Source organism: Patiria miniata, unplaced genomic scaffold, assembly GCF_015706575.1.
Source record: "Patiria miniata isolate m_02_andy unplaced genomic scaffold, ASM1570657v1 HiC_scaffold_28, whole genome shotgun sequence".
NCBI lineage: Eukaryota > Metazoa > Echinodermata > Asteroidea > Valvatida > Asterinidae > Patiria > Patiria miniata.
The window spans coordinates 1,957,322-1,973,899 of record NW_024037067.1 but is presented as its reverse complement, the minus strand read 5'-3'; the positions used below and the strand labels follow the sequence as shown (position 1 = coordinate 1,973,899).

General features: G+C 41.2%; 2 protein-coding genes across 5 annotated transcripts in view; both read left to right on the top strand.

Moving 5' to 3' along the window:
- Positions 1-1,251: 1,251 nt before the first annotated feature.
- On the top strand, positions 1,252-3,214 carry LOC119734857 (GTP-binding protein Di-Ras2-like). The gene is made up of 2 exons (XM_038208454.1): positions 1,252-1,347; positions 1,623-3,214. Exon 2 carries the CDS (start codon positions 1,897-1,899, stop codon positions 2,608-2,610), a length of 714 nt encoding a protein of 237 aa, XP_038064382.1. The 5' UTR covers positions 1,252-1,347; positions 1,623-1,896; the 3' UTR covers positions 2,611-3,214.
- An 8,328-nt stretch (positions 3,215-11,542) lies between these two features.
- Positions 11,543-16,578, top strand: part of LOC119734669 (protein unc-13 homolog D-like) — a 42,099-nt gene continuing 37,063 nt past the window's right edge. The window contains exon 1 of one of the 4 annotated variants that reach the window (XM_038208190.1): positions 11,543-11,741. In XM_038208190.1, coding sequence (XP_038064118.1) covers positions 11,711-11,741 — 31 coding nt within the window. In that variant the 5' untranslated portion in view covers positions 11,543-11,710. Of the gene's footprint in view, positions 11,742-12,951; positions 13,058-16,578 lie in introns of those variants that run through there. The other 3 variants (XM_038208192.1, XM_038208189.1, XM_038208191.1) reach the window with 3 other exon arrangements.

Here is a 16,578-nt window from a genome sequence, read left to right as displayed (position 1 = left end):
TGCTAGAGGGATGTTTCAAAAAGCTGGAGTGAACTTGTTGATCAAAATCGGGATTTTTTAAACGAATTACTTGATTTTTTTTTTTTACCGAAAAGGTATTTATGAATGGGAATAAATATGTGCTCGGTCGGTATTAATCACTCTGTTTAAGACTGCTTAGAGCCTGGGTGCTGATAATTACCCTCGCCCAGATTCTAAGCAGTCTTAAACAGAGTGATTAAAACCTCTCGAGCACACATTTATTCCCTTAGCAATGAACAAATTACATTCACGATATATAGTATTTCTATATTTGCACACATACACATGTAGAAAATCTCTGCTTATCATAGCTGCATGGTGGCGGCTTGCTAAGAACAGTTGTCACGTACTATAATGCGTCGTCTTTTCAGTGGATGTAGGTTAAACGAACAGATCATTATGCAATGTGCATTTCAGAATTGTTTATGCATGCATTACTTAACGCAGTCTCCCAATTGGGTCATGTTCAGTTCCAGACGATGCAAAAGATGATCAGGCCAGCTTTACTCACTCTTTAGCCAGCAAATGTCTCCAAAACTTTCAATGGGCAAAGAAAAGTTCCTCAGTATTCCACCAACCAAGTTTGAAGACTCAATTCAATTTTTTAAAGGAGACCGTGATTTCAAAATGAGGCTAAAGACTAGACTTGTACATGTCCATCTATGGTCCAACTGTTTGGCAAGACTGACTTCTTCATTCATTGTCATTAGTCTTGTGCCTGACTACGGAGAAATGTGTAGAAATAGTGACCTCAGTGAGTACCCGACATCCTAGATATTCCCTTTGGCACAGTCAGCTGACACTTGATTGATGCAGTACTGAAGAGTTGTTGGACTGGTTGTTTCAGGTGCCAGTCTATTTTCTTGTATTGCATGTTTTCAGTACCTTAAAGGGACACTCGGTCCTGGAACAGCCCAATTGGGCTACAAAACGCGCTGTGAACGAGATGATGATAATCGGAAATAACATTTCAAAGTAGGATATAAACATCCACACAACTATCCTTTCAAAATTGGGCGTTTTTGTGTTATTCCTGCATTATGCGTGCGAGAACGAATTTCGGGGTCCACTTTTGCGACCCCATAAATTCGAGCTGTTTGGATGCTAGTTGTGATTTCATTCGTACGCGTAAAGTGTTCGCCTTTTGCGGACGTTGAAGAAACCTCATTTTTTTTGCATTGGTGATTGGTCACCGCGCGCTGTTCCCGAGACACACAACGTGTATATAGCGTACATGTACATGAGAACGACATGAAAAACGTATTTGTACTCCGTCATGTCTGATGTAAACAAGCGTGTTTTTTTTTTCGTCTTTTCTCGGGAACGGTAAGACATTAGGTTGGTTTCCTTTCAACCAGATGTTTGAAATAGGCTAAGTAAACAATCCAAAACATAAAATTTTCGGGGATTTCAGGACCTAGTGCCCCTTTAAGTTTTGAGACGCTCATACACAGTATTGAGAATCCCAAATTTTCGGACTAGTTCAGTTCATGATATGTCCCTCTTCTGATTCAATCAAACCACACACTCAAACTTTAACTTGTTCTATTGTCTTATAGTTTGAAATTTTCAGTAATTGTCCCTTGTCATTTATTGTTCAGGTGCACCGTAGCTGGGGCGGGAGTGTTCAACGGATGTGATGTCTTGTGCCTGAATATTTGACGTACGCAACTCATTTTCATTTGGGAGACGTAGGATTGCCCCAAGCTCCAATATGTGTCATTTCGATTTTATCTCATCATTGAGTCATACACTTCTGCGATAACGCATCTTTGTTGAGTGAATATCCCCCATACAGTCAACATTCAACAAGTAGCCCTACATAGGCCTAATACTTTGTCGTTATTAGTTACATTAGACCCCCAGCCAAACATCATGGATGACTGGGAAAGATATCGACTGGTCGTACTAGGAGCCGGCAAAGTGGGCAAAACCTCCATCATCTCGCAGTTTCTTAGCAACAAATTTGACGAGAAATATAAAGAGACTGTTGAAGATCTGCACTGCAGGGAATACAATGTAAATGGACATTGTATTAAAGTGGACATCCTGGACACATCGGGTACCCTTCAATTCCCAGCAATGCGACGCTTATCAATCTCGACGGCTCACGCCTTTCTTCTTGTCTACTCAGTGGATGATCACAATTCCATGCAGGTTGTGCGACAGATTTACGAACAAATTCGCGAGCAACGGGTCAACTTTGATGAACTTCCCATTGTGGTTGTTGGCAACAAAACAGACCGAGCAGAATTCCGTGAGGTAGAAGAAATTGAAATGCATGATTTGATTGTCAGAGAGGCCTGGCACTGCAATTTCCTCGAGGTCTCAGCGATGGAAAATCTAGGAATTCTGGAAATTTTTCAGAAGCTTCTTCAAATGGCGAAAATTCCCGTCGCCAGAGAGCTTAGCCCAGTTCTGAAACGCCGCATGAGCGAGTATGGATACAAACGCCGTAAAGATGGAAGAGGGTCATTTAAGGAGAGTGACAAAGAAATGTCTCGCAGTAGAAGTCTTATGCGACGCACAGGAAGACCGAAAGTCAAGCAGAGTCAAGACCCTACTAAAAGTGACTGTGTGATTTCATAGGTGATTTTGCCTGTAAACTATTCAGTTCCAAATCCGTTAGTCAAGGGCGCAGTCTGGCAGTTTCCTGAGGTTTAGGCATAATGTATACACATTATTTGAATTATGCTCTACGATCCTGTCATCAACATGTGTTCATATTCATTTGAATGGTGTTTGTAAATGTAACGTGGTTTGCTAACCTTTAGGACTGACCTTCCTTCTCTTTTAATTAAGAAGCCTATTACCAATCTGCATAGAATTTGCAAATATTTTGGAGGTTAGTGTGTTGCAGCAGTTTTACGCAGTTTACCATTAACATAAGCTTTTGTATAAATAGAAATGCAATTTTAGATGAGTGTGATTATTGTACTTTAAGTGCGAGCTGGAAATTTGTCAAAAGAATTTTAAAAACCATTGTCTCTTGATCAATTGTATTCAATTCCGGAACAGATAATCATCGAACCAGCATTATGATTTGTAAACTACTGGAAGTGCACAGAAATGTCGTTCTGAAATAACTGAAATAACATTGAAAGCCTTTTTTCCAGGGTTTTTAATGCTTCAGCTGTAAACTATTTATCAATTAGTTTGGGTTTTAAGATACATTCCAATTTGTTTCAAAGCAGTTCAACTTAGACTAGTGTACATTTATTTGTCGTGTACATAATTTACGATGAAGACTCTCTTTTAAGTTTATCTTTTATTTGGTTCGTGTGGCCATCATCAATGCAAATACTCATTGGTCGCTGTCTTTATTTTTGTTAGCCAAATGACGTCACGTTATAAACTGTTGAAAAATAACTGAATATATATGTTTATGGCAGTGGCGTTGTAAAGGGGGCATTGCCCCCCCCCCCCCTCCGCCTGACGTCTGTGCCCTCCTCCCCCAGCTCAGAAATTTGGGATCGAGGCGAAAATGAACTTTTGATTGCAACAAATTGCAAAGAAGACGCTTTGAGTGCCCCTCTACAGAAAAGGAGATAAGAGCCCCACCTCTAGCAAATTGTATTCCATTTACGCCAGAGGTTTAGGGTTTAGATTGAAGAAGCATCAGAAGGCACCAGTCCCCTGGATCCCCCAAATTCGAAACCACGGCCCATTAACTTGGCGCTGCTGAGGACACGATTGTCTGCTATACACAGCAAAGGGGTATATGATGGCATACTTCCACTACCCTGAGACTCCAATCATTATACCAATGCATGGAGAATCTCTTTAGAAGAAAAATGAAACCAACAGCGTCCGATTCGGTCCAGTAGTTTTGTTCTAGAGCCTATTTTGTGAATCAAGGTGGGGTCATTTTTGTCCCGATGAATTTTTAAACCGCGCCCGGAATGTGACTTAGATTTGTAATTGATATAGCGATTGTTATGTAATAATACCCACATGAAAGAATTGTGCTTCACAAAATAGGCTCTGCAGCAAAAACTACTAGACCGAATCGGGAGATTTTGGTATAATTATTCTTCTAAAAGGACTCTTCATCAATTGGTACAGGTGGTTTGACTCTCAAGGTAGTGGAAGTATGCCGTTCCGGTTTTTTCTTCTTTTGGACCACCCTGTATAGTGCGTCGATACCGTGACATACGCTAAAGGTTTGCACAACTTTTCTTCCATAATAGTTAGCATTTATTTTCCACTAACCATTGCGCAGCGCCGTGAAATTGTTAATACCGTTAACATGTTAAGCGCAATTCATTAGAGTAACGTGAGCAGTCCGTCCGTAGGCTGACAATCAAACTTATTCATCAACAAGAAGAAATGTGTTGGCATATAAATCTTGCAGATTTGAATTGATGGTTTATCTTGTTTCGGCACTGGAGGAACCCCCCCCCCACTTTTTCGTGTATAGGGATTCATTCCGATAATACAACTGCTCTTTTTCAAAAAAAAAAAAAAAAGCAGAAATTGCTCTACCCGTGCTATCCAACATATTCGATTTTTTTTTCCACTACCGCATTTTCAAGGAAGGCTATACTCTTGCTATTTTGGGTGCTTTCATTCCTCCACCCTATAGGCTTATTTTGGTTGCTTCTCTTCGCACATAATGCACAATAATGTGCACATTCTTGTCGGGCCGCATATAATTCGAAAGTAGTAAAGCACAAATTCCATTACTTAACGTGGTTGTTCGATGTCTCATTCCAAAGTGAATAACTTTTGTATTGCTAGAAAAATGGCCATTTCAAAACAAAATCTGGTTTTTTTCGGGGTGAAACTCACAAATAGCACGGGAGAGCAACTTGTTGAATTCCATATGATAGAACATGGACTGATATCCAGTTGTAACGAAACACCAATTAGAAATGTTCTTGTCGAAATATATTTTATTTAATTAACTGTTTAATTAAAGAATTAACTATGATTAAAACTCTTCTAACAGTTTGGTTCTATAAAGCTCAGTATAAATGCTGTGCACTGGCACACAAAAATGTAAAAGTTGTGAGACAATGGCTGAAACATTATTTCATAATAATTGTGGTGTATGATGCAGCATGTCTTCGACTTATTTCATTTGAGCTCAGTTGGCTTCATTGAGTGGTCGGGCACAACCCGACCACTCTTTGGATTTGTTGCGATTAATCTTTTTTTTCTTCTTTTTTTTTTCTGCATAGCACGTTTCCGCGGGTTTTCTCCTAAACGGTATATGAAATGAACTTGTAACTTTAAACATATATTGACCCTCACTCAGAGTGGTGCATTTTACACTGACGTCATAATGACGTCATCGGGTGTCAAATTACAAGCGATTTTCGTTGAAAAAAATGACGATCTTCTTTCATCTATAACTCTTCAACAAAATGATCAATTATGCTCCAATCTTGTAAACAGATAGACCATAAATTGATAAACATTTTTTGTCGTGTACGTGAACTCACTTGACCTTTACTTCCGGGTCTACCGGAAGGTCAAAGTTAGGTGAATTCAAAATGAAGACATTAGCCTGAAATCGAAAAAAAGCACAATTTTTTCCAAACGGTTTACGGTATGATCATAAAACCTTGTGTGAACTTGTACCATGTTACGAAGATGTTATAACTGTTGTTACGTCATCATGACGTCATCAGGTATCAAATTACAAGCGATTTGATTGCACGATTTGACAAAATACTTTGACCTATATCTCTTGAACTAAATAGAGTATCGTGTTCGTTTGTTCGTGAGGTTGTAGACTATGCCTTGAGCAACATTTCTTATTCCCGGGCACAAAACTGCTTGACCTTTACTTCCGGTGTTACCGGAAGTGCAAAAGAAACTGAATCTAACTCTAAAACGGAAGCATTTTACTACAGACAAATACATTATGGAAGTGTTAAGTGAGGAATGCCAATCACAAAAACATTATTTTGACGTCAGCCACGAAAGGGCGCCCTCCAGCGGTACATAGAAAACAGTTTAATCTTTTAAAATGTTAAAACCCTCAATCAAATTTTTATGATATATTGCCCCTATAGGCCTATATCCCGTGAGCAACCGCAAATGAATTTGCAAGGTTTCATAATCATTACGTCATCAGACCGGAAGCTACTGTAGGGAGAATTCAACAATAACCATTTTATTTTTAATTTAAATCCATCATTTGATCCCTGTCTCATGACTTTGTTTTTTGCCCCCCAAATATGACATCTGTTTCACTTAATATTGACCATTTGCTTCCAAATACTGTGACATCATCAAACTGGAAGTTAGCTGTTATTATTACATACACTTAATTCCCATATTTTCATGCGTTATTTTTACTTAATGATAAACAAGTGTCCTCCCCTGTTTGACTGATGACGCCATTAAACCGGAAATAACTTGTACGTGTACCCAACTGTTTACTGAAATTTATTACACCTTAAAAGACGCATTCTTTTTGTACAAAATTATTGGTACTGGAAATGTTGAAGTTCTTGGTCCTTTTTTTCTGACATAAACATATTCATAACTTAATTGGACAATGTCTAATGAAATGGTTGTCTACCCGACCACTCTGCGTTTGTAACAACAAACGCGAACCTCTAGTTTCTTTCTGTTTCCGACTCATACATGTAATCATAAATTCTAACCAAGTAAATGGTCGTCTACATTTGAAGTAGAGATGAGGGTGATAATCGTCTTTAGGTAGGCTGTTCAAGTTGATTTAGAGAGGGGCGTTGTCATTCAAGTCGAATCTATCTTGTTGGTGTTGTAAGGGGGGGTTGTTGTCTTGCGTCTCGCGTCTTGCGCCAAATGTAATTTGATATGTTTACTTTGATGGCATGCGCGCTTCCAACATTAATAAGCGCTATTTATAGATACAGTGTATTTCCTGTGTGCAATACGTCCGTATTGACATACGTCTAGTTTTATGGAACGCCAAAAGTGGACAACAATATTTTCCCATTTTCTGTTATTAGAATTTATGATTTTAGAAATTCCAACACCGGTTTAAAAAAATAGGCGTTTGGACCGGAGATTCATACCGGTGCTTTCACATTTGACGAACCATTCATTAATTGACTCGATTTAAAAGATTTCATTGCAAATTGGTTACAAAAGGAGGTTCTGTGTATGTCCAAGGGTTCCAGACCTTTTCATCCGCTTTCCAACAAACTATAGTTTGTCTAAATCCATCCATGTTATTAAGGTACCTTTAGACCGCAATACATGAGAGCCATGTCGGCTGGCGCTGACAGGCCTTGCTATGGGACTTACAGCACAAAAACAAAACTAGTGGCATCATGTACCTACATCTGTACTCACTCTAAAAGTTTAAGTCTGAAGCCTTGCCGATTTGCCAGCGTGTTGGCCTATTTATCCGCTATCCAACAAGCTATAGTTTGGCCAAATCCATTAATGTTAAGGTACCTTTAGACCGCGATACATGACAGCCTTGTCGGCTGGCGCTGACAGGCCTTGTTATGGGACTTACTTCACAAAAACGAAACTAGTGGCATCATGTACCTACATCTGACGCTCACTCCAAAAGTTTCAAGTCTGAATCCTTGCCGATTTGCCAGCTTGTTGGCCTATTCATCCGCTTTCCAACAAGCTATAGTTTGTTCAAATCCATCCATGTTAAGGTACCTTTAGACCGCGATACATGAGAGCCATGTCGGCTGGCGCTGACAGGCCTTGCTATAGGACTTACTGCACAAAAACGAAACTAGTGGCATCATGTACCTACATCTGAGGCTCACTCCAAAAGTTTCAAGTCTGAAGCCTTGCCGATTTGCCAGCTTGTTGGCCTATTCATCCGCTTTCCAACAAGCTATAGTAGTTTGGCCAAATCCATTCATGTTAAGGTACCTTTAGACCGCGATACATGAGAGCCATGTCGGCTGGCGCTGACAGGCCTTGCTATGGGACTTACTTCACAAAAACGAAACTAGTGGCATCATGTACCTACATCTGAGGCTCACTCCAAAAGTTTCAAGTCTGAAGCCTTGCCGATTTGCCAGCTTGTTGGCCTATTCATCCGCTTTCCAACAAGCTATAGTTTGTTCAAATCCATCCATGTTAAGGTACCTTTAGACCGCGATACATGAGAGCCATGTCGGCTGGCGCTGACAGGCCTTGCTATGGGACTTACTTCACAAAAACGAAACTAGTGGCATCATGTACCTACATCTGAGGCCCACTCCAAAAGTTTCAAGTCTGAAGCCTTGCCGATTTGCCAGCGTGTTGGCCTATTCATCCGCTTTCCAACAAGCTATAGTTTGGCCAAATCCATTCATGTTAAGGTACCTTTAGACCGCCGCTGTTAGGAATAATATCAAAACAACTACCTGCGCGCGTTTAACGCGCATTACCTGAAATACTGTGATATGATTGGCTTCTACCGAAATCGGTAGAAGCCAATCACAGCGAAAATTAATTTCCATAGGCTGTGTACAAACGTGGAACAACCAGCGCGTACGCTTGGCAGATTGACCAAGTCTCTGCAGGGTTGCTGCATCACTTGAAAATAACTTGTACATGTATGGTCCGGATTCGACGCATGAGGGCGCGCGTTATGTACTGTAAGGACGTATGCGCAACCTCGTGCCCCGTGGATACGATCTTGCAGCGCTATGTTGTTTCCCATCATGCCTTGCGCGATCGTAACCCCCTGGAATTGTGTATGTACCAAAATACGGTACATTATAATTAGGGCTGCAGTTTATCCGTTTTACGTGCCGACGCCATCTTTAAAAAAAATTTTGAAGAATCAATCCTTTCAAACAGAACATTTGGATGTTGTGTTAATTAGCAAAGATTTGTATTAAATGTACGTACCCCTTTCGTGCCTTTAAAACCACAAATACAGGTTGTTTTTTTAGCGAAAAAACGCGGCTGACATAATCTATATCGTACAGGCATCGCGACTTTTGAATCCTAATTTTTTTTCGTACGTGACGTTACGTGCAAAGCTAAGCACGCGAGCGCAAGCGCATTATGGGCGCGCCCGGCGTGCAATCTTCGAAATGCCCGCGCAGTACGCTGTGAATAGCTATTCAGCGTCATTTACGTCATCATCACAGCCAGGGGTTAAGCCCGGTTCACACTCAGTGCGAAAGCGAACGCCAACGCGAATTTGTGACGTCAGGGCAAGTATTCGCGCTGCGAATTCGCAAAAGTTGAACACATTTTCAACTCCGGCGAATTTCGCAGCGAATGCTTCGTGACGTCAAATTCGCTTCGCATTCGCATTCGCGTTGAGTATGAACCGGACTTAAGTGTAAGGAACGAGCACGCGCCCCTGGAGTCGAGGCTGACGTATGCGATATGCGCTGTGAGTGGATTAGTCTGGTTCCCAGACCTGACAATTATTCCCGACGCTCACGTCTTAAATTGTAGGTCAGGCAGCCTCCGTGGCTAAAAATAAACATGACGACATTAATGGCCCTTTCTCAAAGCGCGGCTTCGTTTCCGATTTCACTTGTAGCTTTTAATGTTCTGATCAAATCTTTAAATAAATCACTTGCTTCGTAATATCATACAGTTATGATAATACAGTTTGATGTTTTTGTAAGATAACATTGAGTAATGTTGATCTGGAATCTTCAAAATTACGGAACCAAATAGCACTGTTAGCAGGCGGAGCCGAATGAAGACCGAGTTTTGGAAAATCTCGCTAACGGTCGTCAAATTCAAAATTGTACAGACGCAGCAAAAAGTTCGCCCGTACGATCCGAGTATATTTGATGCACAAAATCGTCGTTGAATTTCAAGTTTTCTAAATGAAAACAATGAATATTAATTATCAACTCATTAAAAATAAAATTAATAAGCAATTAGCAGTTAATTAAACCTATATTATATACTTGGAAATACTCGGGCGCTATCCGATTGTCGACGAAACAACGTCGGCAAACTTCGGAAATTTTCGGAAAAAGGAGGAATTCCTCCCGTTTTAGTCACGTGACGTAAATTGTAATACATTGTATTACCGGAGGCTACCCAACCTCGTACCCAGTGTGTCGAGCAGTACGCGCCCACCACTACCTGCTCTCTCACCCTGGTATTGGATCATTTGCATGTGCAAGATTTTTGCACACGTATGCAAATGAGGAACAGTCTGGTGCCTGGATATGCGTTACACATTAGCGTTTGTTTTTGTATGCGGTGTCTGGGGTAAAAACAGAGTCAATTCGTAGCAGCGCGAGCACGGCGTGAGTTACGAAAAAACGTTTTTTGAAATCAAACTGTTACGATCTTATCGAGACAACATGCAGTATCATATTTCATATTAATATGAGCAAATTGGAAAGGAAATTAGTATTTTCGAGAAGGCGTGGACGAATGATCGCGAAAATACGTACTGCACGTTGTGAATAATAGCACCAAGTACACGATAAAAATCCATTACTAGCCAATTGCGGTATCCAATCAGGATACAGGAAGAAAGTTTCCTATCCAGGGTTTACTATTGGAAACGCGGTTGGAAATAAGGTAAGCACTGGGGACGAGGTTGGGAGGCTACCGGACCTAAGATTCATCAGGAATAGTCGGAATCTTTTGGTCTGGGAACCAGACTATGAGTGGATGACCGAGCGCAACATTAACCCAGACTTGGCCAAGTCTACCACCACGCTAGTGGCCCATTTGGAGTTTAAACTTGTATAAGTCAAACATTATTCATTTACTTGTCTAGTGCATTATAAAAGAAGATGACTACTCCCTCACTCAGCTTTGCCTAGTTTAAGGAGCCAATTAAAACATCTAGCACTGAAATATTGATTACACTTGTCAGCTTATTTTGTACAATATCTTTAAATCAAAATCATTAAGGAGTTGAGAAATCACTAAAGAAATAACTCTAAGTCTAGTTTTTCGATAACTTTTTGCGCTTTCACATGTCACACTAGCGATACTGATGGGTCGCACTAAAAAGCGTCAACACAGTGTCAACACATGACAGAAGCGTCAACACACCGTCAACACATCCAAAACATATCCAAAACACATTCTGAATTGACAAAAAAGGTATATAATTGTAAAGCATAGAATAAAAGAGAATTTCCATTGGATTGAGTTTCCATTTTGTTGTTAAAAATATAGTATTTTCACGCGAAAAAATGACCTTTAACTTGCTCGGCCGTTGTCCGCCATCTTGACTTCGCACAAAGCTTGGACTACACCATTTTAAGTAGGGGTGTGTAGGTAATGACATTATCTTATCATAAACAACTATAAACAGTGCATTCTGATCTGTGAGAGACTGAGGGACTGCGGTTTATTGTACAACGCTATCATCCTTTAGCATAATGGAATGGTCTGCACTGCCACTGAGGCAGCCGATCTCAGAGCGGCACGGAGAGCCAATTTTCTTGAACTGAAAATCGCAATTTTCAGACGTTTAACCTATTGATTTTAAGCCAAAATCTTGTTTCTGTCCACACTCTATGGGTTACATACTGCTTGTGTCAATTTTAATGCATTTTGGATGTGTTGACGCTGTGTTGACGCTGTGTTGACGCTGTGTTGACGCTTTGGAGTGTGTTGACGCTGTGTTGACGCTTTTTAGTATGACCGATACTGATAGCGTGAACTGTGATCACGCAGTGGCTAATGCACACCGACAGAATTAGAAGTTTACTTCCAATTGTCTCTATATATGTTTAGTCCAGTCATGGAGGAACATGGTCCAGTGCAGTTTGAAAACAATGAGTGAATGCTGTGCATGCAGACGACAGGGTTGAAATGTAAGAACTTGAAGTGTTCCGGTCGGAAAGCATGTATTGTTGATGTACCCTAACGTGGCGCGCCCCCTAACGTGGCGCACTTTGATTTTTCGCCTGTAGCGCCTACCTAGAGCAAAAGTTTTAACTGAAATTTCACAGAAAGTGAAATTTCATCAAGTTATAAACACTCCCGTTCATAAATCGCGAATTTATTTACCCGCTACAAAGTTAAAAGAAAAACTTATTTTGGCGTGATTTTCCGATTTTATTTTCAAGTGCAAAGTGAACCCTTTGAAAATGCCCCGAAAAATAAGAAAATAATTTTGTGACAAACATCTGGCTGGGTATGTAAGTAGAGATAATAATGATTTATCAGAATTTATAAAGTTTTCAGAAATTCTTAAATGTTAATTTGGAATTTCCCGAGATTTATTTAAGTGCGCCACGTTAGGGAACACTCCGCCAAATTGTGCCCAATTTCCGGACGCCACCGTTTTTTAATTTCGGCTTAAATTTTATGAAACCGAAATTGTTCACAGAGGTTAAACAGCAAGCATTAATAAGGTAAAAGTACCAGTATTTCACTGCATGAATTTGAGGTTTGTCAACAAAGAGGTTTGGCAACACTACACGAGGAAATTTGGGTATGCTTCGAAGTGCGCCACATCCAGACGCCACTGCTCGTCATGCTCGTTTGCTAGAACTATGCCTATGGTAGGCCTTAGCCCGCCCGACTGCGTCTGGCCGTACAGGCAAGCTCTGGACTGTATGTAGTACGGCCAGACGCTCAATATGCTTCCACACAGACTGATTTTTTTCCCCCGCAGATGTAGCGATTTTGCTACAGATTTTGATCGAGATTATCTTTTCATCCAGGACACAAATTTCCAAAGGCAAAGTTAAGATTCTTAGTCGTAGAGCAACTCATACCTTTTCGAAAAAACGTTCTTTGGTCTGAATATTACTTTTAGTCATCATCTTCCACAAATATCGTCCCGAAAATGCTCCCCCATGCTATTTCAAAATGGCGGCCGCGCTGTAATGTATGCATTATGCGGGCGCGCTTGGGCAAGATAATGAATATGCATTATTTAGTTCATCACTTCGTGTTTGTATGGCCAGCCGCGCCGCGCGCCCGACAAACGTCATAAACTATGATGCATATTCATTATCTTGCCCAAGTACGCCCGCATAATGCATACATTACAACGCGGCCGCCATTTTGAAATCGCATGGAGGACATTTTCAGGACGATATTTGTGGAAGATGATGACTAAAAGTCGTCTTTTGCCCAGATGGATCAAAATATTGGGACCAAAGAACGTTTTTTCAAAAAGGTATGAGTTCCTCTACGACAAGGAACCTTAACTTTGGATATTTCTGTCCTGGATGAGAGGATAATCTCGATCAAAATCTGTAGCAAAATCGCTACATCAGCGGGAAAAAAAATTCAGTCTGTGTGGAAGCATTAAGCGTCTGGCCGTACTACAGAGCTTGCGATAGTACTGTCCGGCCAGACGCAGTCGGGCTAGTGTAGGTAGGCCTAGGCCCATAGAGCTATAGCGCTAACTCCTCATTGAAGCCGTCCTGCACCCGATTTCACGAAGCGCTGCGACGCGTCGCAACTCGAGTTACGACGTGTAATACGTCGCAACTCGTGACGCGTCATATCATCCATTTCACGAAAGTTGCCATGTGTTGAACGCTTCGTAAGTTCCTGGACAACCAACCTCGTTCCCCATGGGTACGATCTTGCTGTGCCATGTTGTTTCCCATCATGCCTTGCGCGATCTTAACCCCTGGAATTGTGTAATTTAAATGTGTCAAAATATGGCACATTATAATTAGGCTGCAGTTTATCCGTTTTACGTGCTACACCATTGACTTGTGCATAAATGAAATGCTTCACACTAGCTCTACTGAGTGGAGCGTTGAATTATGGGTACCCCTCCATACAAACCCGTAATTCAACGCTCCACTCAGTAGAGCTAGCTTCACACACTGGTAAATGTAATACGCCTTTGTTTACACATGGAGGAAGGAATAGTCTATTCCTTCCTCCATGGTTTACATGTGCAATGCACGGCAGGTTACCAGTCTGTAGCACTAGCATGTAGCATTGCTACAGGATTTGTGGTGGGAGTCCCCATGTCTCGAAAGTTGCTCCATATGATAATCCATATTGTAGAGGCATCGCGACTTATGAATAAATTTTTTTTTTTGTACGTGACGTTTACGTGCAAAGCACGCGAGTGCATTATGGGCGCGCCCGGCGTGCAATCATCGAAATGCGCGCGCAGAACGCTGTGAATAGCCAATCATCGTCATTTACGTCATCGTCATTTATGTGCCAGTGGCCCGACCACGTTGTAGCCGCGTCCTTCGCAATTCAGCATACCAGCTGCGAGTAAGGATGATTAGCCTCCTAAATTATTATCACGGCCAGGGGTTAGTGTAAGGAATGCGCACGCGCCCATGGAGTCGAGGCTGCTTGACAACGGCTTAAAACACGTCGCAAGCTACGACGTGTCTAGTGGTCGTCGCAAAATAAGAAGAGTCCATTTTTAGCCAGTTTTGTGCCATAAACATCACGTAAATGAGATTGTAATACCGAGGCATGTGTGTAAAGTTGTAAATAGAAAAATCATTGAATAATTATGGATTAGCCTGAAATATTGCAGTTGAAATTTCAAAGTAGCTACACAGGTCCACTGAGAGCTCGTTTTCCTTTAAAATTGCATTGCACGGCCGCCATTTTGTCCTACGTTTTAACAAATTTCGAGCGGAGATCCGACGACTCTTTGTTGAATACCAGACAACTATTTACTGTATGTTGACTTAATACATAAAACAGTCACCGAATTGTGCTATAAATACACATACGACGCGTCGCACTTACGACGTGTTTTGTGAAATGGATCGCAGGACGCGTCGCAGCTGCAACCACTAGACTGATCTAGCCAATGAAAAAACATAATGAAATTAGATGGATTGAATTTTGAAAGTGTACTCTACATGCAATGCGCAAGTAGAACATACGCCAACAACTTAAACGCGTCAAGACGGTTCAACTTAACATCACGGCAAAATGCATCTGCAGCGAATATGCACACGCAGATATGCAAATAACCGTACAAAAGCCGTACAAAATTTCGAGTTTTCCATAGGTTTGTGTACAAACACGGATGCGCCCATCAGGCATCTCTTTGTAGGTTAGCGCTCTAGTAATTTAATATAGCTCTATGGGTAGGCCCTAGGCCTACTTCTAAAATTAGAAGGCTGACGGAGAGAAGCCTTCTAATTCTAGAAGTAGAACTATGGTTATGCGCCTGTCAGTTGTTTCCCCGGTATCCAGCCACTTCGGCACCTTGCCAACTCGGCACCTGCCAACTCGGCACCTGACCAACTTGGCACCTCCGGTAGGAAAGAACGTATCGATACTGCACACATAAATAAAGTATTTTCAAACAAAATTTGAAATGCTTCTAATTCAAATCATTGTTCACCTAATAACAGATGTATACTTCATTACTTGTCAATTACTCTTCTTTTTCTAACAAAGAAAATGCGGAAACAGCCGATTACGCATATGCATGTTCCGTACGTGTTGTCGCGTTGTGCAAAGCGGGATTGGAACTGTATTTTGCCCATGTCGGCGGGCTGTCTAACATTGTCTGGTTGTGATCATGTGGGCGCGCTAGGACGACACGGCTGAGACCTCTTGTGATGAACCACCGGGCAAAGAAAATCATAACTTTTTGTTAAAATGAGAGATGAAACTCTGATTCAAAAATCAAATTGTTTAAATAATAAGGATTCCTATTATAAGTATTAATAATAATATTGTTCAAACATTTTGTTCGGTTTTGAAAACTAAGAGTTATTCATAAATACCTCAGACAGTTTAGCTATTCCTATTGGTCGAGAGCCCGTCACGTGGCCGGTATTAAACGGATGATAAAGACATGGCTAGCTGGTCTTAAACACTTTTCCAGTGTCACAATAAAATGTGGACTCCTAAAAATCCAGTGCCTCTTACCGTTTCATTGGTTGAACGTTCACAATCCTCACGTAGGCATGCGCAACACTACAAGCGAGTCAGAATTTTATAGTTCTAAATTTAAAACGCAACGCCCCAGGTGCGTTCTGTGTGACATCGCGCAGAACATGTTACGCGCGCGTCAATCTCCATAAAAGGGTTGTTTACATCTTACTCGCCAGCTGAACACTCCATTATTTTGCTAGAGGGATGTTTAAAAAAGCATGAAGTGAACTTGTTGAACAAAATCAGGATTTTTTGAACGAATTATTTGATATTTTTTTACGGATAAGGTATTTATGAATGGGAATAAATATGTGCTCGGTCGGTATTTATCACTCTGTTTAATACCGCTTAGAGTCTGGGTGCTGATAATTATCAGCACCAAGACTCTAAGCGGTATTAAACGAGTGATAAAAACCTCCGGAGCACACATTTATTCCCTTATTAATATAAACAAAGTAATTGCAGAATACCCCGAGTGGTACACGGATACAGAGTGGGAGTCCCCTTGAATATGCTTGAGAACAAAGCAACACAAAAGGAATGGGAGTTGCTGAAAAAATTCTAAGTCCAAGCCAACTACCCTGTTGACGGCTACGTGGTTACGAAGTGGGAGTGCAATGGAGCATGACGCATAGTACATACAAGTAGCGCTGAGAATGTTTATTGAGGTCAACCAACCGTGACCTCGTAGCCGGCTACGAGGTGGATAGATCGAGTGGCGGGGTATTCTGCAATTGTGCCTGGAAGTCGTGATAAAGAGGCAAAATTTGGGTACCAAGTTGGCTAGGTGCCGACCAGGTGACGAGTTGGTAA